This window comes from Aquila chrysaetos, chromosome 4, assembly GCF_900496995.4.
Source record: "Aquila chrysaetos chrysaetos chromosome 4, bAquChr1.4, whole genome shotgun sequence".
NCBI lineage: Eukaryota > Metazoa > Chordata > Aves > Accipitriformes > Accipitridae > Aquila > Aquila chrysaetos.
The window spans coordinates 62078332-62102119 of NC_044007.1; the positions used below are offsets into that span (position 1 = coordinate 62078332).

General features: G+C 36.3%; 1 protein-coding gene across 1 annotated transcript in view; it reads left to right on the forward strand.

Annotated features, from left to right (window-relative positions):
• The window catches only part of DOK6 (docking protein 6), a 266549-nt gene that overhangs the window by 213420 nt on the left and 29341 nt on the right, over window positions 1-23788 (forward strand). The window contains exon 7 of the mRNA XM_030011402.1: window positions 278-395. Coding sequence (XP_029867262.1) covers window positions 278-395 — 118 coding nt within the window. The remainder of the gene's footprint in view (window positions 1-277; window positions 396-23788) is intronic.

Sequence of the window (23788 nt, forward strand, 5' to 3'; positions counted from 1 at the left end):
GCAGCAGCAAGAACAGCTGTAGAAAAATAGGGACATATTCCTATGTCCTAGTATTAACCTGTGCTAATGAACCTATTTATCCAAATACACTTTTGCAGCTTTTTCCTGAGCATTTACAGTGCTGATGCTTATAACACAGTTTAAATGATAGTATAAAACCTGTGGTAATTCAGGAAATAGTATTTTCATAACAACATTGGTTCAATATACAGTTTTGAGATTATCTATCAAGTATGGTTATGTGTGATCTTCCATTTATGTTTACTTTGGTTTTTAGCTCCAGACCAGTCTGTCTGAACCAATGACATTATCCAAGTCGATCTCACTTCCTCGTAGTGCATATTGGCATCATATCACCCGGCAGAACAGCGTTGGAGAAATCTACAGTTTACAAGGCAAGTTCCTTATAAGTAAATGCCATGTCCATTAGCTTCTTTCCATTTGACCGGAATTCATGCAAATTGCTTTTTATTTGCGCTGGTTGTTTTCTCTCCATTCCATTTTATCAATTGTCAAGAACCTCAGCAGGATTCCCAAATTTACATAAAACAGGTTTCTTTTAGTCATTTTGTAAACTAATGGTGAAAATTATTCCCAGAATCACCACATAAAGCTGGATAGACAATTTGGCTCAAAGTAGCTTCTCAGTAGCTAATGAATGTCAGGTTGTTTTAGTATTTTCTTCCAATAAGATTGTGTATGTCTTTGGGCAACCTCAGGGTGCCCAATTAAATCTACATAAAATGGCTATACGAGTTGCAAGATTAAAACAAAATAATTCTAGGAATAAGAGCTGTTCTTGGTGAATTTGCTTGGTGAATCATATATATGAACTGTTGATTTGACTAACTTACAGACCTTCTTGATATACATACCATCTTTTTTTGTCTCCAGTTTTCTTTCGTATGTCTAGATTCTAAGCCATTTGCTTAAGACTTAAAATGCTATAATTAACATAACTTGAAGACAATGATGATGATTCACTGCTCTTAAGCTGAAATTGATTTGTATCTTTTAGGAAACTGAAAATATTGTTACATTTAAAATGCAGACCTTAGTTAATAGTATTATTTTCACTTTTAAAAAAATAGCAACTTATCATAAACATATTCCTTTGTATTACTTGGAAAGGGCTTAAGGATTTCGTTTCACTTCTCTCTTAATAATCCGTTTGCATAAGCAATTTACATTTAGATAGGCGGTTAGAAACTGCTCATAAACAAGAATACCCAATGCAAGAAAACATAGTACATGTTTTCATGAAAATAAGTGAACTGCAGTATATAGATGAAAGACATGAAATGTTTTGTTTTGTAAATTATCACATAACTTAAAGTCAGCAGGTGAGTTGTGAATTCAGTGGGTGACTCATTAAAGGGTACAGCATTTGTTTCCCATCATCCCCCATACAACAAAAAAATTCACAAAGTGAATTTCTAATCATGGTTATAGTGTTACAGTTAAATAACAGTAATGGGAAAAAGAAAATAACCTTCCAGAAGTTGTTTGTGAAAAAAGTTGTGCTTGTAGATCACTTTAGAAATATCATATCACTTATATTTTTTCATAAACCAAATAAGAATGAAAAAAAAAAAGTTTATTTGTAGAGATGTTAGAGTTCCTCTTCTTACATTCTTGATGGGTCTTTCCTTTGGTGAAAAGATAGTGAATGTGTTATGATATACATAAAGTGAGATAAATGTATGGAACATTGTTCATTCTCTGCAATCTTTTGTTTCTTACAAATGGCCTTTGCAATAAAGGAAAGCAAAACTTGATATATCAAGTAATAGTTTAATAACTATACCAACTAGCTTTGCAGGACGCCATATATTGGAAGTGTATTATTAAAAATGCAAGAATTTTACTTTTTGGAAGTATGCAGATTTTATTCACACTTCCACTGAAACATGGGATTAATAAATATTTCAGAACTTAAGATTTTCATTTCTCTTACATGTACTATGATGACTGAAGCTTGAGAAAGCGTAGCTGATTTCAGGAGAGACTAGTACAGTTTTACCAGTGGGCTGAGAAATACATCCAGAAGACAATTTTGTCTCCCTCTGGTTGCAAAACTTTTCCATGCAAGAATATTATTCATTATCTGTAATGAAGATCTCTTTGAAACTTCTGCTGCAAGGACTAATTAAATGCAATGTATCTCTACAGAAGCTTAAGGGAGTGCAACATACACCTTTTTGTCCTAATACCTGTTCATCCTGGCAGTCTTTGCACAGCAGAGACCGACCGGTTGTCAAAGCATCAGCCCACAGATGCTTCATAGACGTAGGTGGAAGGTGGGTAGCAAGGAAGCAGATTGCGAGCATCACTTCAACCCTCACCTTGGTACAGCAGACAGCTGAGAGGAGCTGTTGCAGAGGGAAAATTCACTTGCTGCCGCTGTGATCTCCTCTGAACTTGAAAAGGTATATTACACCTTCAGAGAGGAGACGATTTCTTTAGAGAATAATCCATCACACTCAGTTCTGCACTTCATGTGTATTTATGACAAAGCTTTTTACATTCAAGAAACGAATTTGAAAATTCCACACATTCCTCTGAATATCTCGCAAACTTGAAAATGAAATAACTAGAGTGGTGTCTACCTATATTCAGATTACTGTCAATATCAGTAAAGTAACAGATGAACTCACGGTTAAGTACAGTGCAGAAGTATTTCCATAGTGGCAATTATTTCAAAGTTGCAGTCTGAAGTGACTAGAATTTAATTAATAACAGCTGGTGATGTATAAGGAGAAATGAATATGTGCTCATACTACCTTAGATAAATTGGTTCTTTGGGAATTATTTAGCAGTCGAATTTAACTTAATTAGTAGTGTGAGTTGATCTGATAATGAATATGCTGTAGAGTAAGAAGGTGGGGTATTTTGTGTTTTTGTTTTTTTTTTAAGGACTACGTTTCAGATGAGAAAAGGCAATTCAATAAATGGGTATTGGGTTTATCATCCTCCATCTGCCCATGACAACCCTTGCATGTAAAGACCTGAAAACATTAAAACGCAGGATAATAGTGCTAAAGGAACACAGGTTGCACAAAATACCGAGAAGTCAGGTGGGCTGGTTTCTCTCTTTATACAGCTTTTCCTCCATTTGTAACTTCCTTGCACTCTTTCAGTTCTTGATTGCGCTGCTAAGATAAAAGTAGTAATTTAGTTGTCTAATTAATCTTGTCAGTAGGAACAGCGTGGTGGTTGGCTTTTACCAGTGGCAGCACATCACTACCAGTATTCACTTCAGATTTTACAGTGGAGTGCTGCAGGTCTGACAGAGTTGCCATCCATGATCTGCAGCCGCTGTAGAGGTTGTGACACGGGGTCTCATTAGCTGACACAGCAGTGGCCTTTCAGCGCTCTGCGTTGCCTCTTCTCCCCGTCTGACGTGACATTGGGCAAGCCCCACCGCTGCACAATAAAAAGAAAAAGGGAATTGCTGCCATGCCAAAAACAGCACAAAGTTTTTACAGCCACCAGGTTAAATTCTGATCGAAACTTTGGTGTTGGAGTGATTGCACTTAAAATCCTAACTGATACCCATGGCTTTACAAATCACAATGCCTCTTTCTAAATATTCTAAATATTAATAATCCAGATCTTCCCCTAAATTACATTTCAGAGATGAAATAGTGTCCTTACAGATTTTTATGGTAAAATAGTTTATCATAAAGTAGTTTAACAGAGAAAACAGAAAAGAAAATTACTTATACATGATTTTTTATGCATACATGAGTAAGACTTAAATCAATTGTACATTTTCATGAAGAATAGACAGCTCTATGAAGAATTAGAGCCCAAAAGAAGATAAACTGTCTGTGATATATTATGGCCTCCTATACATCAAGGTTTACAAAAACAGAAAAACTACAAGCCAAGAGCAGTGGTGTGAACTGAAATCATGGTTAAGAAGGAGAAAAATACAAGTACAAAAGCCATGTCAGCATGAAAAAACCTCTGTATGTATCCTCATAAATCACTGTTTATTATTATTACCTGGCATATGATTTAGCACTGTTTCACAAGCTATTAAAAATTGAGAAACAAAGCATATGCCTTTTTTATACAGCAAAAGATAGTAGATAGCATCAATGCGTGATTTTTTTTAAATTTTGCATTTGGGGGTTTAAATTTGTTTAGGTTGTAAAAAGGATTGCAGACTGAATTTTCAGCTAGCTGAAACTTAGTGTTGTAGTTCTTGCTGGGGAGAATTTGGATAGTACAAATTTTAAACACAGTCAGTTTGGATATTATTAAACAAATCAGGCCAAATAAAATTTTGGTATGGAAACCCACATTAGCTTTTTGTATTGCAGTTATTGAAATCCCTGGGGAAATTATGTTCAGAAAATCTAATTACAGTCTGGCCTTTCTCCAAGAAATTCAAAATTAAGAATCACTTTCAATCACCCCTGCTGTATTTGAGCCTGGTTCATATTCCTTATATGGACTTTGGTTTTGCCATCCATACTCAGGGTGATGAGCACCTACCCACTTAAGCAATCCTATTCATTTCTGTAAGAGTACTCATGTGAAGGAACGTATATTTGTATAAGAATTACACCAGGAACATCTTACATGTTTTCCTCTTTAAGAGAACAGTATTGCTTTTTTCCACAGTAAATTGCTTACCACAGTTTGCTTATCACAAATGCTTATTTGCCCTATCACAAATGCTTATCACATTTTGTTGTAAACACATAAAAAAGTCATTAAATAACACTGAAAAATACTAAGATGCCTGCAAAGAGCTAGAGTCTCACATTTTTAAACTTAGTGAGGAACTTAGATAAAACTATAGTCTTCAATGAGACAGGTCTTAAGCTGGAAGCATCACTCAAGTTTGTAAGTACATGTCAAAATCAAAACCACACAGAAGTAAAAACTGGCCTCGATAAATTCTGCAGGAATTTTGCCATTGATACAATTGTCTTTTGTATTTCACATGAAAGATGCAAGAAAAATAAATCTGCTTTTGCAAATCAAAACAGAGGGAAAGTCTGGTTCCTCTTTGGCCTTGGTAAGCAAGCCTGCATTGCCCCATGTCTTTTGCCCTTGTTAGGTGAGAGCTCACCCTTCTCTTGGTTTTGAATATATTTTAAGCAGAATGACATGTAGCGTTAACCCCTTCAGCTAAAAGGTTTTGTACATAAAAGGGAGACAGAGTCATACACAAATGATTTCTCCCAGCTACATGTTTCCAGCCTTTTGAAAGCAGAAGCTCTGGTACGTCATTAAAAATAATCAGAGAATATTCGAGTTGCTAAATATTTAGAAGGATTTGAATCATCCTGTTCAACCCTCCTTAGGCTAATCCTGCAGGAATTTCCAATGTGAGCTTGTGCAGTTTTCTGCAAATTAAAGTATGTAAAATGAATTGGAGGACATTTGTCATTTTGGCATTTCCATTGTTTGTTCATATGCCCAGCAATTGAGTACAGAATCCATTTCCCCATCTAATCTTGATGCCAGAATAATGTGAATGACATAAAATGTTAGAATATATCTGTTATATAAACCTGATCACTCAGTAATGTTTCACTAAGTGTCTACCAGCAGCTAAAGCTGAAATGCTTTATAGCCTGCCACCTTCCCATTTCCTTTGCTGAATCTCATCAGGACTTTCATATTAGTAAATGAAGCCTATAAAATTTGAAGTATGAATAAAGGACACCTGAAACAAGATACTTAGTGAGTAGAAACTACGTAAGAGCTACATTATTTAAAATGAGTATATTATGTGGCTTCTCAAGTCTTAAGCAGTAGATGTGATCCTTTTCTTTTGAGCTTTGAAATTCTGTGCAAAATAGTGCATCATTAGACTGATTTTAAAACGGCATATTGGAAATGGGAAGTGTCTTACTCAGAAACTAGTAAAGAAGAACCTCATTTTGTTCAACAGTGATTGCTATGGCTAATTAAGAGCATTACAGACAAGCTCTAAAGAGCTTGTTCTCTTTCATTCTGATAAATGGTTGCTGAGGTAAGAGGTTTTTACAGTTATGAGCCATGAAAAATAGTGGGGGAAAAGCCAAAAAAGATTAATAAATCATATTCTGTTGTCAAATTCAGAAGTTCTGATTTCATTTAAGTCCTATATTGTGATGCCCTTTCTCTCGGAAGACGGTCCTCCAGTGAGATCACTTGTCAATGAGGTTATGCTGTGCTAGACCAGAAAGCGTAGAAGTCACTGTGGTCCAAACAGTGTAAGAAGAGCAGTTAAATATTGGCCGATTGCCTCCTCTCCCCTCCAAAAACCAACAAATGTAAGTTCTTCAGTGCAAACTACACAAATTCTTAGTTATAAATCTCTTTTTATGTCTTAGCTTAATGACTTCATGAATATGTGATGACAGTAGCTTCTCACTCACTGTTAGTGTGAGAGGCAAATCAAGCTTTGCCCCTAGCTTAACTTAACCGAAGCCAGGAATCTTTACCCTGAGTTAGCTTAAGACTAAGTACAGTTATGCTACAGTCATTTGATCTCTCTGCTTTACCGTAAAATTCAAGGACCTTCATTGTATCATGAGAACTGTAGTTCACTGAAAGAATATGTGTAGTGGGAGAATAGGCATGACCAGTTCCATGGGTGCTAACTGTTGGCTGGTATTGGATTGTCTGAACAATAAAGGTTTGCAATGTTATATCAAAGAGAAAATTGAAAAATTTGTCAAAAGTCAATTTTGTGAAAACTGCTTTTTTCTATTAAATCATTTCACCAATAAATCCGGACTGCTGTAGCTATGACTGACTTATTTTGTGTTAAGTATGTTACCACAGTTCGGTTTTGTAATTTCAAACAAACTGAAATATTTCTATGCTGACAAACCAGATTTTCTAGTCAAATTATTACTCAAAATCACAGATGCATTAAATCCCCTTTAAAACAATTCAGGGCAGGGGGAAGCCTGCATTTTTGTGAAAAAATACCTGGGCAAAAAGATGTATTTTCTTTAGTATCTATTTACAGGAACTGTTAATACTTCTTTTTCTTTCGATAAATATTTTTAAATAAAGTAAAAATTATTGAAATTGACACTTCTGTAGAACGTGTTCACAAAATTTTTTATAATCTAGAAACAATGTAAGTTTTGAAAATAGGGTGCATAATGGGAAGAGTGGGGAGGGGGGGTGTTAATTATACCAGCTTTTGCAACAGTAATGAGGAAAGAAGCCAAGCCCAAGGATTTCAAGTGCAATTGATTGTGCTCTACTTTAAGTGGAAAAAAGATCCAACCCCCCCCTTCACTTTCTAATGATAATGACATAAAATGGGATCATATAAATATATATTTAACTGCTTGTCTGAAGTAACATTGACCTAGCTGCCTGTTATTTGGTTATTATGAAGTTTAAAATCTGTTTGTTATAGAAAGAGTATTGTAAGATCTCAAATACATGAATCTTAAGTTTCTGTAAGATTGTCTTTTATGTGTATCTTACTTTACTAATATGCAACAATATTACAGTGACAATATTTGTGGTATACGACATATAGTCTGTTGTTAGTACAGACCTAGTTATTTTCATGGTAGGGCCAATTTAAGCACAGTGGACACACTACTCAGCATGTTCAGCTTAATCAAGCCGTAAGAATATATATATTCTTCATAATTCAATAGTGAGTTTGAACTGTGCAGAACTGATTAAAAAATCATAGTATTATTCAATAGAGAGAAAAAAATGTTCAAAAAATCTTAGAAAATCTTTCATTCTCTATTTGTTCAGAAAAGTCTTTTCATCTTGGTGAATTCTTATACCCTGCCAACTTTTTATTTGATCAAAATGATACATTATAGGAAACTAAGATAAATTTCACAGAAGAAAGAACTGTGAATAACAATGGGACATTCCTCCCAATGCAGAGTTAGCAAGATTTCACCGAAGTGAAAGTTTGTCATCTTTTCCAAAACTGAAGTCTGCCAACTCCTTGCTGTTCCATATTTGAATACTGGAAGTCAGTCTGCTGTTTGGCTGCTGGACACTTGTTTATCCTTCAAAATTCTTTGAAGATGCATTTTGGGAAAGGATTTTAATCAAAGGCTCATTGCCCTGAGTTTAAATAAAAATGAGATATTCTGTTGCAAAGCTGTATGGAAGACAGGAAAATGCAATACCAGACTGGGAGAGAGATAAGAGAGAAAGGACTTGGTAGGAACCGCAGGAAGGGTGGAGTTAGCGGCTCAGTAGTGTATAACTGCAGGCTTGGGAATTTACATTATAAATGTCAAAGGCTCCGTCCTTCCCTACCTCTAACAAAAAATGTCCACACGAGGATTCAGTGCAGAGCAGTATACCGTAAAGCCGTTACCTACCCTGACTGCAGGCGGTAGAGGTGAGGTCCTAAACGGAATGAGGCTTTTCACTGTTCAGCAGCAAACACCTTAATTGGAGAGTGAGAATGAAATGAAAAGATCCTTCCGACTCTCTTTAATGACTTTATTAATATTTATGTAATTGCTGCTAGGCCAAGTTTACATGCAGCAGGACTGTGCCATAGTTATTTTCTCTGACCTGGTAGTGCATGTGACATAAAGTGGCATGGGTGGTTGTGTTCCCAGCAGCGTCCTGTCTCCTCCTGTGTGCAGTAATGCCAGCCCTCAGCCCAGCCCAGGGAAATGGAGGAATTCCAGCAGCTTGCAGGGGGAGGCACGGCTTTGTCCCCCTGTGCCAGTGGGGCCATTCTGCCCAGGGTCTGCGGACTGAGAAACTAAGGATGCATCTTCTCTCTGCCTCTTGTCCACCTTGGGCTTTCATCCTCACTCAGGGTAGAAAGTAGGGTCTTGTCCACCCGCTCCTCTGTCCCTGGGAATAATCCTTAGTGGGGGCTGCCACTGCCAGTAATGAGCCCCCTTTTTTCTCTTCAAACTTGTTGAGCCCTATATAGCCACCACAGACTGTTCCCAAAGCTGTTTGATATGAGCTGAACCAGGTGCAGCTTCCTTACAGTCATTATTATCAGGCACTCAGAGTAAAGCAGCTATTTTATTAATTGAATACTTAGCTGAGAATTAGCTAATTGTGTACAAGTGTGTTTTCAACCTACCTAAGACACATGGCTAGTTAGTTAGATCTATGCCACTGTTTTTATCTTTTCTGAATTAAATATAACTAAAAGAGGATTTTGATCCATCATGTGGTTTCAGCTTCCAAACAAAATACTCTTCCCTGGCTTACAACATCGCTCATTGTTCTTGCATTTGACTAATTACCATTTAAATGCTATCAGTTTTATTCTTTTCCACACTATACTTTTGTAAAATTGTCATTACTGGGTATGGTGCTTTTTCATGGAAGTTAGTGAAAACTGCATGAAGCAAGTTTTCTCTTTTACCTCATTTTGCTACCTTTCCACAGATCTGTATAAATAGATAACAATAACAGAATGTTTTCTTCCTAGATACCTATTACACACATGCCAGAGTAGCACCTCTGTGTCCATACACTCGCCTAATTTTGCTAAAATGGGAACAAGCCTTTTTTTTTAATAAGGTTTCTGCATGCTGTGTTAGGGCGTCTAATGGGAAGTTGTCAGATTTCCTAGTTTCTTGGTCATGGACTGATGGCATTAAACCAGGAATGCAGGTACCCAAATGTGCTTTGTATCTCCTCTCTTCATGTGTGGTCATCCCAAGTTTGGGGAATATTCACAAGCAATGTTGTTGCTGAAAGTACGGTTCAGAGCCTATTTACGTAAGTGTTGAAGCTTAAATTTTAGTTTGAAAAAATGCAGCATCAGTTTAAATGATTGATTGTTGACAGACTTTGGCCACTTGTTTTTATCTGTTATTGCTGTTATACTGTTCCAGGATGTCTCAGCAGGTTTTCAGGGCTTCTGTTTGTGAGATGACAGTCCTATCATCACCAAACATTTGATGTCACAAGCGTTTTATGATGGAAAAGATAACCTGTTCTGGGTTAGGAATTGGAAATGTATTTCATTCAGTCTTGTCAACTGTCTCATTATTCCCCATTCATCAGAGCAGGTATTTAATTCTGAGAAATAGCTCAGCGGTTTTTCATCCCTTTCATGCCTCTTATAGAAACACTTTCCTCTGATCAAGTATGTGCATTTTGGTTTAAGTGTCAATCTGTTTGTGAAGAGCCTTGTTTTTCTCCTAACTGTCACCATATACTAACTAACACAACCGATTTTTAACAAATGAATGGGGGGAGGGAGGAGGCGAGGGGGAACAACGGGGCCGGGGACAGCAAATACTGAACATTATCTGTACCAGTGTGTGATTTTTCAGTCCTAATATATACTGGTTTGTATGCACTAGTAATGCCTTTTGACCCTCTAGGATACCTATGAGAAGGTCTCTTCTCAATGCCTGTGGCTGCAAAATTCGTGTAACTTCCAGACCATAGATCTTCTGTTCATCTAGTGTAAGAATGAGGAAACAGGATTTTTCTTGAGCTTCTATATTATTTTGTACTATTTCCTGATTTGCTGACCAGCATTTCAAAGCAAAGAACTACTCCATCTTATTGGATCATGGATTGGACCAGCACCAAGGTGTCTTAGGACTGAAGAAATATAAAGAAAGGCTCAAGATGCCTCTTCACATACTCTTATTACCTTAGTTGTACTTCAAACCTTGTATCGAACTGTAGGAATGAGCCATAAATCTTGCAGTGGTGTTTATTGTGTAATAAAATACCAAAGAGAGGGACAATTTAAGCTGTTGTCTTCAAGGTGTGACTGGTTTTTTTGCTTATGCTGCAGTAAATCAGGAATGTTGCCAGGGTCATGAATGACATTATGCTAGTGCATACTACTATGAAAAGTGAAAATGTACAGAAAATTTGAATAGTGTCATTGCTATGAATATGAGATACTCATTTTGCTTATTTAAATGTTCAAAACCATGCAAGACGCAAAAGAAAACCTTCATAACTAGACAAGAAGGAAAGGTTAATTTTTTGTTAAGGCATTGGTCCTCAGCTGTTGCAAGTCATCCTTGCTCATGGAAAAAAACCAAATTCTGCTGACCTAGACAAGATGAAAACCTTTCCCTATAACTCATGTCCACAGATCACTGTAGCATAAACAGGACCCCTACTTTTGAGCATTTCTTCAGTGGCCCGTGTAATTATGTAGAGCCTTTTTGACTGAAGTTAATCTTTATTCTCATAGTCATGGATCGCTGTTGGATTTTTACATGGTAATGTCGATGCATTTTACGTGATCAAATATCTGCACGTTTGCTTTGGACTTAAAAGTCATCTATATGAAAGAGATTTCTTTTTCTTACTTTTTTACATTGATGTGATTAGACAAAAAAAATAAACTGAGAATATCTTTGCAACTGTGGAAATGGTTTAGTAAAGCCTTCTCAGTACCATCACATAGCATGAAATTGTCCCAACACATAGGCTACTGCAGTATAGGTTAATACCTAGAGAATGGGTCCGTACCATTACACTGTCAGTAAAGCAATATTCAGCCTCAACAGTAGGGGAGTGAGGATCCCCTTATCTCCCTGAAAACAGCCCTTAGTCAGTAAGAGCTCTAAAGCCAAACTCTGTGAGTTGCTGTCTGAAAGTACTTTTTATCCAGAAGTGATAGACAGAATTGGCTTTGAACCCTGTTTTTGCTGACCTCAGAGGAGTGAATTACCTTACTCTTAGAGGAAGTATGACTCACGATCTGACTGTTCACACAGCATTTGCAGTTTTCACCTACCTGGGGAAGAATTGTTGAAATCTAACAATTATTCTGGCATCTCTCAACTGACAGCCAAGCACTGTTCTTCGACCATAATGCTAGAGTGTATGTACAGTTGTAGTACATACTGTTTGAAATTTGTTGTTTCTTGAAGTGGCCACTGAAGCCATTAATGCATCAAGAGAATTTTTCCTAGGAGAAAATTATTCAGAATTAGTTATAGAATCATAGAATCATTTAGGTTGGAAAAGACCTTCAAGATCATCGAGTCCAACCATTAACCATGCCCACTAAACCATGTCCTTAAGTACCCTGTCCACTCGCTTTTTGAATATCTCCATAGCATCTTATTTGAAATGGAAATGGAAATATTTATATGTATCTCACACAAATGTCCTTAGAAGAAAGAAGTTTTTCCAGGTAGTTACAGGTGGGTTTTTTTGTCTAGAGTTTTACTAACAGAAACTGAATACAAAAACTCATGGATATGAGTATATCAATCATTCCCCAAATATCTCACAAAAATGTTAACAGGATTTTTAAACCTACACAGTGAATAAGCAAACAAAAAAGTATTATGCAGATCAAAATGAAATACATGATTGAAGATAAGATGTACATGTTAAGATGAACCATGTTGTAAAATGATCATTTCAGCATGAAGAGTTTCATATATTAACATACATTACTTTTGGATGCATTGTTGTAACACAGATGTTATTTCAATGTGAAATCTATTCTAAACTGTATAGCTAGAATATATCAAGATAGGCCAGATCTTGAATATGTACATTACATGTCTTGTAAATTACATATTCAGTTCTAAATAGCTGCACACTTGAATCCAACTCACATCCAGGTGTTTTTTCCTCAAAGAAGTGTGTGTTAGATCAAAAATATTGTTTAGTGAAAATTGGAGTTAAACAGAAAGCCATGTTATCTATCATATTTTTTACATATGTTTATCAGACTTCACAGACGTAAAATGTATGGTGAGGTACAGCATATTTTAAATCTCCTTACACCTTCTGTGCCAGACATTTGTCTTTTATGACTTGCCCAATGTACATTATGTTCCTGGTAAAATCTTTTCTCACTTCCTTTCCGTGTAACATTCTTTTAATTTCTCATAGATCATAAGTGGATTCATTCCCTATTATTCAAATGTCTATGATACGCAAATAGTTGGTGACAATTAGGTCCAGTATTCCTGATTACGTGACAGAACAAAATGAGTGCCAGATCCCAATCTGTCATAGAGCAGCATAGCTCTGCTAAAGAGACCTCCAAGTGTGTTTGCTAAAGAGATTCATATTTCTATTCTTACCATACATAATATATCAGAAATGTTTATTTCACCACAGTTAGGTGTCCTTTATATGTTATTATTCTGTACTTGTACTCTCTGCTATCATAAATGCAATGTTTAATGGTTACCATTTTAATGTGCTAAAAATATTTTTCATTTGAAACTTGTTCTTGTCATCCTAAAGTTTCTTTTGCTTAGCAGATGGATTTATGTTTTGTTTTGTGTGCCAAACTATGACTTAAATTTTTTATGTTGGCATTATGGCTGTGTGCAAAACGATATCGCTGGTAAGTATTTGCTGTGTGCTAAATCTAGTGTCTGTGGAAAGACGTTTACTGCCACACGATAGCTGGAAGCCTCTTTCCTAAGGACAGGCACTTCACGCACAAAGATAAAAAGAAACATTTTCTAATCTGGATGGTCACAATGAAAGAATTATGGTTATCGCAATATCGTACCATTAGACTGAAATGAGATGCCTTTGACAAGAGTTTTCTATAAGGTGATAAGCAATTTAGGTCTTTCGTATTCACTATGGCCGACAGTACACTGAAAAATGTAGTGAAGGAGCAAGAAGTAAGTCTACCTAGCAGTCCACGTTCAGTAATATTAATGAGCATTGTTAGGTCAAAAGACTTCATATCTTCAATTGCTAATTTAATGAAACGTGTTTGGGTGGGGTTTTTTGCTTGCTCATTTTTAACAGAAGACTCCCTGCATGGATTTTGATGCACAACTTAGAGATACAAATTATTCTAAGTGGTCGAAGTGTCTCGATTAAAATGTTGCCTTGTTTCTTATGATGCTCTTGATGCACGGAATAGGACTGTGATTTGACAAAACAATAAATCTAGTTTGAAAGTGCTTACTGCTTGATAAGAAGTGCCATGGCTATGTGATCCAGAATGCTAAGCTGACACAAACTCATTGAAACAGTTCAAATTTGTTCAAAATATTTTGATAGGTAGCTTTGTGAAGGTAAACATGATGCCAAATTAGGTATCACTTGAACTTTACATCAAATCAGGTATTGTCTGTTCTCCGGTTGCTGGCATAATGCCGATTTAAAGGCATATGGCTAGCGTAAACACTCTGCCGTATGTTCTCACTTATTCAGCATAAACAAGCTCATGTTCTGAGGCCTGATCTGATTCAGTCTGTGTGATCAAAGGATGGGTCTGGGCCTCAATGGTATTAGGCACCATGACCCAAATCTCCCTTTTGAATTTTTCTTCTCGCTGCTGCAGTTGTGGGGCTCGGGTCGGTGTTCAAAGACTGGATCCCCAGCACGGATGCAAGAGGTGACACACACGTTTTGGGACAAAATGTAATTGGGTCCTGGCTCTGAACCACTCTAACATTTAAATTGCCCTAAATCCGTCAGTCTGCCTTTCAGATGTAGATTATTGCTTCCTCAATATTGCAGGGGGTATATGTATCCTTAGGCCTCTGGAAGGTAAAAGTCCTTAAATAGAAGTCAGCGCTGATACTGATATGACTATAGCAGTTCATGCAAGCTGAAGGTGTGACTCCTGGGAAAGCAGATAAGTGCCCTGAATTCTCACCAGCTCTGAGTATAGTGTTGATACGGGAATTACTTTAAATATTGCAAAAAAGCTCTCAGTCCTTCTCAAGACCATGTGTCATGGCAAAAGCTTCATAAAACAGTGTGAGTAGTTCCAGATACCTATGTATATGGTTTTTTTTACAGACGATGTCCATGAAAATCGGAACATTTGGAAAATTTTGTGGGGTTTTTTATAAAGGATTTCTGTGATATCATTTTTCTTTCCTCAATTAATAAATTTTTTCTCAGTTCTCATAGCTTATGCTGCAAAGCGGGATCATTGAACTGGCACAGATGATACAACAGTTCCTTCCCTCTGGAAGAGAGTGGTAGATATGTCCCATGGAAATTATTTGCAACAGCTTGTTTATCTCTGAAATTAGGGTTTTTTCCCACTGAGAAACAGGATGATTTGGAGAAATATTATATATAACCACCTTTGTAGTTTTATGTACATGATTGAGATAAAGGGTGTTAGTCATTAAACAGTACTAATGTCTGATTCTGAAATCAAACAAATAATTATGTTTTAATTTCTTATCATAATTCCTCAAGAAATGTTTAGTTTTAATTGTTTTACTGTTACCTTTTTACTACTAACACCTGTTTCACTAATGTGAAATTTCAGTTTCGTCACTTTACTTGAAAAATCTGACTCAATTCAAGAAGCCAAAAGTAGACAGAAAATAGCTGAGATGATACCTCAGGACGGGAGGGGAGGGGAGGTGGGAGTGGAAAGATGTTTTCTGAGAATTTTTTTCTGGAAAGAGAACTTTTCAAAAAGTTAATAATCAATATTATATTGGGTCCCTCTCATCAAAGCAGCTGTGTGCCAGGATTTAAGCTTATTTTTAATAACTGCTGCATTTTCATGGCTGGAGAGTTTCAGTTTGGATTTGAGCTTGAGCACATTAGGAGAAAGAAGAAATGCATTAAACTCTTTCTTCTGATTACTAATTGCTTAGAAACAGTACATTGTATCTACAGCTTGTCTTATAGCTGCTAACAATGAGCACCTTCACGTTTGATCAAAACTGTAGCAGGGCTATCTAGTCTATCATTTATTTGACCTAGAGGAAGGAGTGTGTTTAATATCATAGACTTCTGTAATCCTATTGAAAATAGAGAGGGAAGAAGAAGGTGAGGTTATATTTTATGGAGACTCAAAAAAATGAAACATTTTGTTCTCTGCACTGGAATGTTAATAAAAGCACTGTAGTGACAATAATACATAGCCTTTTCCAGGATGGAAGGAACAGAAACGTATGTTCTGCCTTCTGGCGAGAACAATGGTTAGGCGTTTTATCTGCCAAATCTGTCTGTACACGTCATGCTTCTAGAAACATAGTATCTGTGTACTGAAATATGTGAAACTTAAATTAACAATACTGCAAACCAAAGTCATGGTGAAAATAGAAAACATTCTGAATTATATATGTAGTTTCTAGGAAAAGGAAGAACATCAGAGATGTTCATTTTATATCCATTATCTAAATATTAAGTAGGTTTTTTATGTGTGTATATAATATAGATGGTGCCTGAAGACGAAATTAGTTTTTTAAAGACACTATTAAATAGCTCAATTTTGACAGAAGGTTTTGCATATTAAAAACTATTACTGGATTTCTTCCAGTAAATTAAAAGTTTAAATACAAATCTTCCAAATTGTTTGGGAGACCTTACTTTTTTGACTTCATGAGAGAGTGGCTACAAATAATACCACATTTTCAAATATTTTGAGAAGTACAGTCAGTATAATCCAATAATTTAACAAACTATCAACAGTTAGAAATTAAAATCCATTTCTAAAATGTTTTATTTTAGAGAAAAAAACTAGGCAAAGCATGTGTTCTATCAATATCTTTCAATTAGTTGGCTCAAATTTACATTTATTCATTTTACAAATAAAATTAATAAATTATAAGAAAATTTACTCAAAGCTGCTTTTTAACTTTGAAAACTGCTTGTCTTTTGTGTGATACAGATCTGCTCATAACCTTATTTTCTCACAGTGCGTGCATAAACTAACTCAATTCTATATCTATATTCAGCTAGACTTACGTTTGCATCACTTCATTTTCTTATTTGTTGAAATAAGGCAGATCTCTTAGGAGTGGCCTTTTACTTGATATTTTCACACTTCAATTACATTCATGTTCTTTATCTTGCATTTCTTGTAGCAACAACAATCAAAACCAGTTTGGGACCTCTGTACAGGTGGATATATTTAATCTTTTGTTAGTATATTTTCTGGTGATAACTGCTTTGCTATTTAACATGCCAAGGAGCTTAAGCACTATTATCAGACAAGAGGAACTAACTGTGTCTGTGAACAAATTACCTCATCAGTAATCATTCTCAAAGGATTAGCTCACACCCATAGATTTCAATGAACATCTGGATCATTGATCAGCTTTGTCTTAAACATTTTAATTATTTTAATTTCCAATTGAAATTTCCTAGCAAAAAGGAGAAAAAGTCATACTGACTTCCAACATAGGTCTTCACTATCATTTGAGACATGGGATCCACTGATCTATTCTGTAATATTCTGGTAGTATAAATATAATAGATGATAGAATTATAATTCTGTTCACGGTGTTAGCAAAGGCCATCACTGTATGCAATAAAATTCAGGCAAAGACAATAGCAAAATAAAAACCTGTCACAACACATTCAGCTCTTTATAAGACAAATAGAAAATACTGTAATGAAAGACTCAGATGAAAGGATGAATGAATGTGGGAATAGTGATATTCATTTGTGTGCAAATTTAATCTTAACATTTAGCCTTTTCTTCATATTAGGTGTACTTTTTTGTTGTTCACATTGAATATCCATGCAAGAAACAATTTAGTTATTTTACTTTATTTGCATTTCTGTCATTCTAAATATAATAAGCTGACAGCAAGATGATATAATATACCCGTAAATGTCATAAAATCATAACCTATCATCAACATCTATGTGGTTTTGGACAAAAATATAGAGTAAATATGATGAGAACAGTGGGATTTATGATACAGTCTTACTATATTGCTGAAATAGCTGAAACAACTGCTTGGAACGGAGGCACCTAGATTTTACCTAAAGGAGAGGCACATTCTCCACTCACTGTGAGACCAAGACACATGAGTTATTTCTATAAAAAGGAGCAAATTAGCTGAACACCTTCCCACAGGTCAAGAGGCATGCTAGATTTCACTGTCACATGCACAGTATGTAGCTATGGACTACAATTAGAGGGCTCTAGGAGCTATATTTATTGTCATTATTGCCGTTGCATGCCAAAAAAGTACATGTCACTGCAAGAAAATGTATTTCTTGCCCTAAGGAGACTTCAGATTTTCTATAAATGGAAAAAGGCCAATATTAGGTCAGACCTGAAATAAGCTTACTTTGGGTAGAAATTCCGTAATTTTTGGTGGGAATAAGGAGGAGTGACCTCTACCAGAGGTTGTTGTATACAAGTGGACTTTTCTACAAATTTCAGATGTTAGAATAAATCAATGGAGGACAGAAATGAAATGAGAGGTGCATTTGAAAATGCAGGATCGGGATAACTTCTTAGGCTGTAATTTATCATACTACTGTTGCTCGCTATGGTGTACATTATTTATTCTCATATTTAAAAGAGTTATATTTTTCTCAGAGAGTTTATTTTCCTTCTCACTACTTAGCTGATCTCAGTCCACTACTAGAGCTTCTCACTAAAGATGACTTTATGAAATAAATGTTAGCTGTTACGTTTGCTCCCAGTCCATTAACTGCTAATGAGTGAGGGAGGGTTCTAAAGTCTAAATAATGTCTAACATCTAAGCCATCAAAACAGTGTATGAAACAGTCAGTTTCTAAAGACTACAAGTGTGGTCCCTCTGGTAATTTGCAAACTTGGCAAAACCAATTGGTTCATAGACCAAATGCCATTTTGTGATCAGAAGGGACAGCAGTTACAAGACTACTTAAGTGCATCCATATCACAGTTAAAGAAAAAGGTGGGTGACATAAATACTCCTCCAGACAGAGCTTCATACCACTAGACATAGGTCATTAAAAAGAAAATGGGGTAGGCTAAACCAGGGAGGGGGTCAGATTTTTTTTGTGTAACTGTACACAAACACAACTATTTACAAACCACAAATTAAATCTATTACAGAGCAGTAAAAATACTATAGTGCAGCGGCTTCTGCAACTTCTACTTTGATTCAATATTAATCATTATTAATCAGACTCATTCATAAACTTGATTGGTTTGGTCTGTCTAGGATGCTGAAAAAAACAATGTGCTGATGACTGCATGCAAATCATTTTTCTGTCTGCCCAAGTGCTGAACCCCTTCCCAGTCAAAAGTGACAACTTCAAAGGAATACTTTAGCACAAGGGTAACGTATTTGATAAGCAAAGTTGAGTTGTACTCACTAAAATGCTATGACAGAGGAGCAGAGTTGTTAGCTTTACTGTGCTAACAAAATTCCATCCAGACTGTTCAGCTAACTGAAACAAGAGTATCTATTGAGCTGGACTGTATTTCATGTCTGTATGTATTTTTACTATTCAGAAGAACTTTCCAATGTGTATCTGCATACTTCTTCTCTTTCACACTAGGATGATCTCAAGTGCAGCACAAATTCCTTTTTCCTGGAGAAATCATTTACTATGCATTTTTACATTAAAGTAGGCATTTCTTAGAGCAGGCTTATCATAGTTCTTCATGTAGTCCTGACAGCGGGAGAACTGCTATTTCCTTAGCAATATTAAACCTACAGTGCTGGGTTCTTTTTCCATAATTTTAGCATAGCAGCAGAACGGAGACATTAATTTTCTGGTGAAACTTTTAGAAGTTTAAAATATTCCTTCTTCTACAGGTTGTGAATCTAAATCCAAATGCCAATGCATGTTTTGGTTTAAATTCAGAAAAACAGAGCATAAGAATTATAATTTCATTTCTTAGCATGATATTCCCTCTTGGAATTGTTGTGAATTTGTCACATCAGTTGTTAAACAGGTGCTTTGTTTCATTCCCACACCAATGCTAAGTTTTAGCATTTTGTTTGTATGTGTGGCCATACAGTGCTCCTGGTTCAGTGTTAGTCTCAGGCAAAGTATGTAGGGGGGAAAACATCTTTGCTACCTTACGTTACTTTCCATTACACAACTCATTCTAATTGTTCTTCTTGCGTGTTTAGTGATACAGTAAAAACCATATATTATGATGCTGTCAATCTGTATTTTTATGCAATATCTGATATCGTATGGCCAAATTATCACCCATTATTAATATTAGAAAATGGTGGCTTTAAATGTCCTCCCTTTTAAATACATTCTCAGACTTTTTAACTTCTTCCTGGAAGTACACATGATGGATGAATCGGCATATGTCTGGGTGAGAGAATGCAACCTAGAAACATGAACACATTTCAGACTGGAATACTGTGCCATGTGGCAAAAAAAGAACATTCTCTAGGGCAATTTCTTTTTTATGGGCCTAACTAAACATGGTGTGGCTTCAGAGCCAGGGAATTAAGATCCGATGTTCAGTACAATACACAACTGGAGGACCTGAAAGTGCCCTTGACATAAGCAGAAGTTGGGGCACAGAATTTGCCATCTTTAAAAAATATCCTACAACAAGAAACCATACTCCATAACAATTTAAGTTTCTGTGAGTTAGGTTTGGTAAATTTAACGCCACCAAAAGTGTTATTTGGGATGGGGAGGACCACAGAAGTAAAGGACACCCACGCCCTTTGTCTTTTGTAGTGCCATGCTATGTCGAGGCAGTGACCAGCATCTTGGAAATTACTAAATGAGTAATGGCAAATATTCTTTTTGTATGGTCACGTGTCTTTGAGTGTCTTCACTATTTACCTTTTTAGGAAAATGGCAGCTTGGACTGGAGCACACTGAAAACAGTACACTGTCTTTTCCCTGAACTAGCAGAGATTGCAGGGAAAGAGTAAGAGATTCCCTGTTTGGTTACATTTCTATATCAAGGGAATCTCCTATAAATTGGATCCCTGGGCAGCCACCAGCTGTGGCAATGTACAGCAACAACATAGATTTAGCACCGACTTGTATAACTTTTTACAGACTGTACTTTTTCCCCCACCAAATTCCCAGAATTATCCCACATGTCATTCTTCCTAGCCCATTCCTCATGGGAGGGTAGTGTTGAGTCCAGCTGATGCTGTTGCTATAAAGCAAGGTTCTGCACCTACATTAGCAATCTGAGCGTGTAGTATCTGAGAGAATAAAAGGTGTTACCTTCCATTCAGTGGGTTGTGTGAAATACGGGTAGTTTTTCTCCTCAATTTTTAAAATGAAGATTCCCACAAAATACATCAGTCTGATATACATCTGCCATAGTTGTTGTACGTGCTGGAAGTCTGAGCAAATAAAAGTTTGAAAAGAGTTTGAAATTTCAGTTCAGGGACTGAAAGATTATTTTTAAAAGTCTTCCTGCATTTAAAGAGATGTGCCCTTTAGAGCATTTAGATTTATTCTGTATTATTTATTAACATTTCTTTGAGCTTTTCCCAGCTCCTAGGGAGAAAACTGGGGAAAAAGTAAAGAATTTCTATATGAGTACACAACTCTCTGATACTATCTACACTTCTTTTTGGAATGTATATTTAATTCCTTGCATACATATGACTTTTATGATGTATCTGGAACAGAATGCAAAGTTCTGACCCTAAATCTTATCTTATGCTCTGGCTATAATATAAGTAGCATGTTACGCTGTAATACATATACACCTAATGTTGTATATGTAATATAACTGCAGTTATTGTTCTGCTTACTGCATATAAGTTGAGTTCAGAGTCTGGCCTGCACCTCCTGCATTGAATAACCATGACAAGACTGCCAAGATCTGCCTATATGGCTGATCAGTCAAAGCAAATCACTTTGTCAATAGCTTAACTATAGAACTCCATGTGGGTTGTCTGTATGCTTATCTGGTATTAAAAGAGAAACAAGCTGCTGGGTTTTTTTTTTCTTTTTCTTTTTTTTTTTTTTTTTAGAATGGCTATAAATATCTTTGCTGAGTCTCAAAACAGTGTTGACACTTTTCTTGCAAACTCAGCTTTTAAAGAAGTACATTTTCAAGTATTTCCAAAGTGAAAACATTCCTCACTTCAGAATTTGGTCAAATACATTTAACAATGATCAGAAATGTGTGTACATCTTCCCCTTTTCGAGCTGTGCTTCGTCGAGCTTCAGAGTCACATTAGGCAGAAGTCATTTGCAAGACTAAGGAAATCAACCAGAATGAATCAACCAGGGATAAAAGAAAAAGTTCTTTAAACTTCTAGCTGTTTTTCCTGGAAGGATGACAATGTCTCTTCACTCTTTGATAAGTAAAGGATAATTTTACTGAATTTAAGCTTTCTGGCTTGCTTTGTTTTCCCAAACAGTTTGCTTTCTTTGACTCTGGAGCCCACAGCACTAGGTACATGGGATAGACAGAGGTGAACTCCCATGTTAGCCTAAATGTGTCATCAAATTTAAACTGGCTTCCTTAGTGTGTGGAAATCTAAATTTTTTTTCTTTCCTACATTACATATTTCCAAAACCATAGTTTGGCTGCGATCACAGGATTCACAGCAAGGAACGTTGAGCAGGAGAGAGAAGAGCCTTATTGGCAGCTTGCGTTGAGGCTCAAATGACGGGTCACTTCCCTCTCTCCTTGCTTCTTTCTGTCAGTACTATGGTTATATCCATCCGGGACAACTCTTGCAGCTACCACATGTAGGTGTCTGTGCTTCGGCCCTTAGAAAATGTGTATTCAGCCCCTGAGTGGATAAATGCCAGGAGAGGTCTCTGATTAATTCTCTGTCACCTTCCACTCTTCTCCAGAAGGACTCTAACAGAACTAATAAGTTCCACAAAGCATTGGTCGAAAACCATGGCTGAAAGGAGAAAACGCAGCATGTCTTTAAAATCCACTCACGGCTTTTCTGCGTACAATGAACAACTGTGCATGTACCCAGCCGTGTGTATTTTTGCAGAAGGGAATAAGTAACTTTCATGGATCATGCATTAGATCTGTGGTTGGAAGTGAGATTTCAGGACTAGATTTCAGGAACTCATTTCTTCTCATTACTCATTTGGATTGTGTGATTTGTTCCTTGGTCTTTGTCAGCGACAATCGAACAACAGGCTACCTCCTGGATCTACAAGAACCACTTACTCTTTCTTCTGGACAGAATATCAGGTATAGTTATTCTTACTGAAACAGGGTAGACTGCTTCAAACTGCAGGAGTTTTATTCCTACAAAATTCCAGCAACTTCTTCAATGTTGCAAAAGATTTTCACCTAATACAGTTCTGCAGCTGAATGAATTACAGCTCAAAGCCAGGTGGCATATGTCTTGTGACTCTACACTCTCATAAATACAGTACAGCAGAAGCCTAAATGGAAACACATCTTTTTGAAACCATCTGTTCTTACAGATATCTGCAACAATAAAGAAAAGAAAGGCTTTAAATGCTGCTATGCTGTTTTAAACCTTAAAGGCATTTCCTATCGGTCTTTCCCTTTATTCTGAGAAGCTCAATTTGTTTCACTTGGAAATAACTTAGCTGCCATGTTTGTTGCTGTTCTGTTTATGAGCTTTGGAGAATCAGGCTATAGCTGGCTTACCTATGTATGAATATTTATAAAACAGAACCTCGTTCATGCTGGATAGTGCTGGGTTGCCCTCTGGTGAATGTAACTTGTCTTTGATTGTACACTTTATAATAGCTTACAGGGTGAAACCATTCCCTTAGTGGCTTGTTTGCTTATTTGAGGGAAGTTGTATGTGATTTGTTCAAAGACAATACTGCAGCGGCTCAGCCACAAAGCTGCTGATCTTTAACTGTTGCTTATTTATTTAATTGCGTCACACTGCTCTTATGAGATCTTGACTGTAAAAGTGCTCAGTTGGAACAATAGTCCTAAACGTGTATTTAGATCGTACTCCTTAATTGGTGCAGTCTATATAATGTTAACACTGATAAAAAAAAGATAAGTTGCTTACCGGGGTTGAATCTGTTGTTCTCTCAGAGTTGTAGTCTTTTGTCTGTTGCAGCCAGTGACTGCTGCAAAAAGAGTACTATTACAGTTTCATATCCAACAAATCTTCTCATGACTGAAATCTAACTCATGAGATTACAATATCTTTGCTAATGCTGTGGTCAATATTTTAACTCTGTTTACAGAATTTCTGTAGTCCCTTGC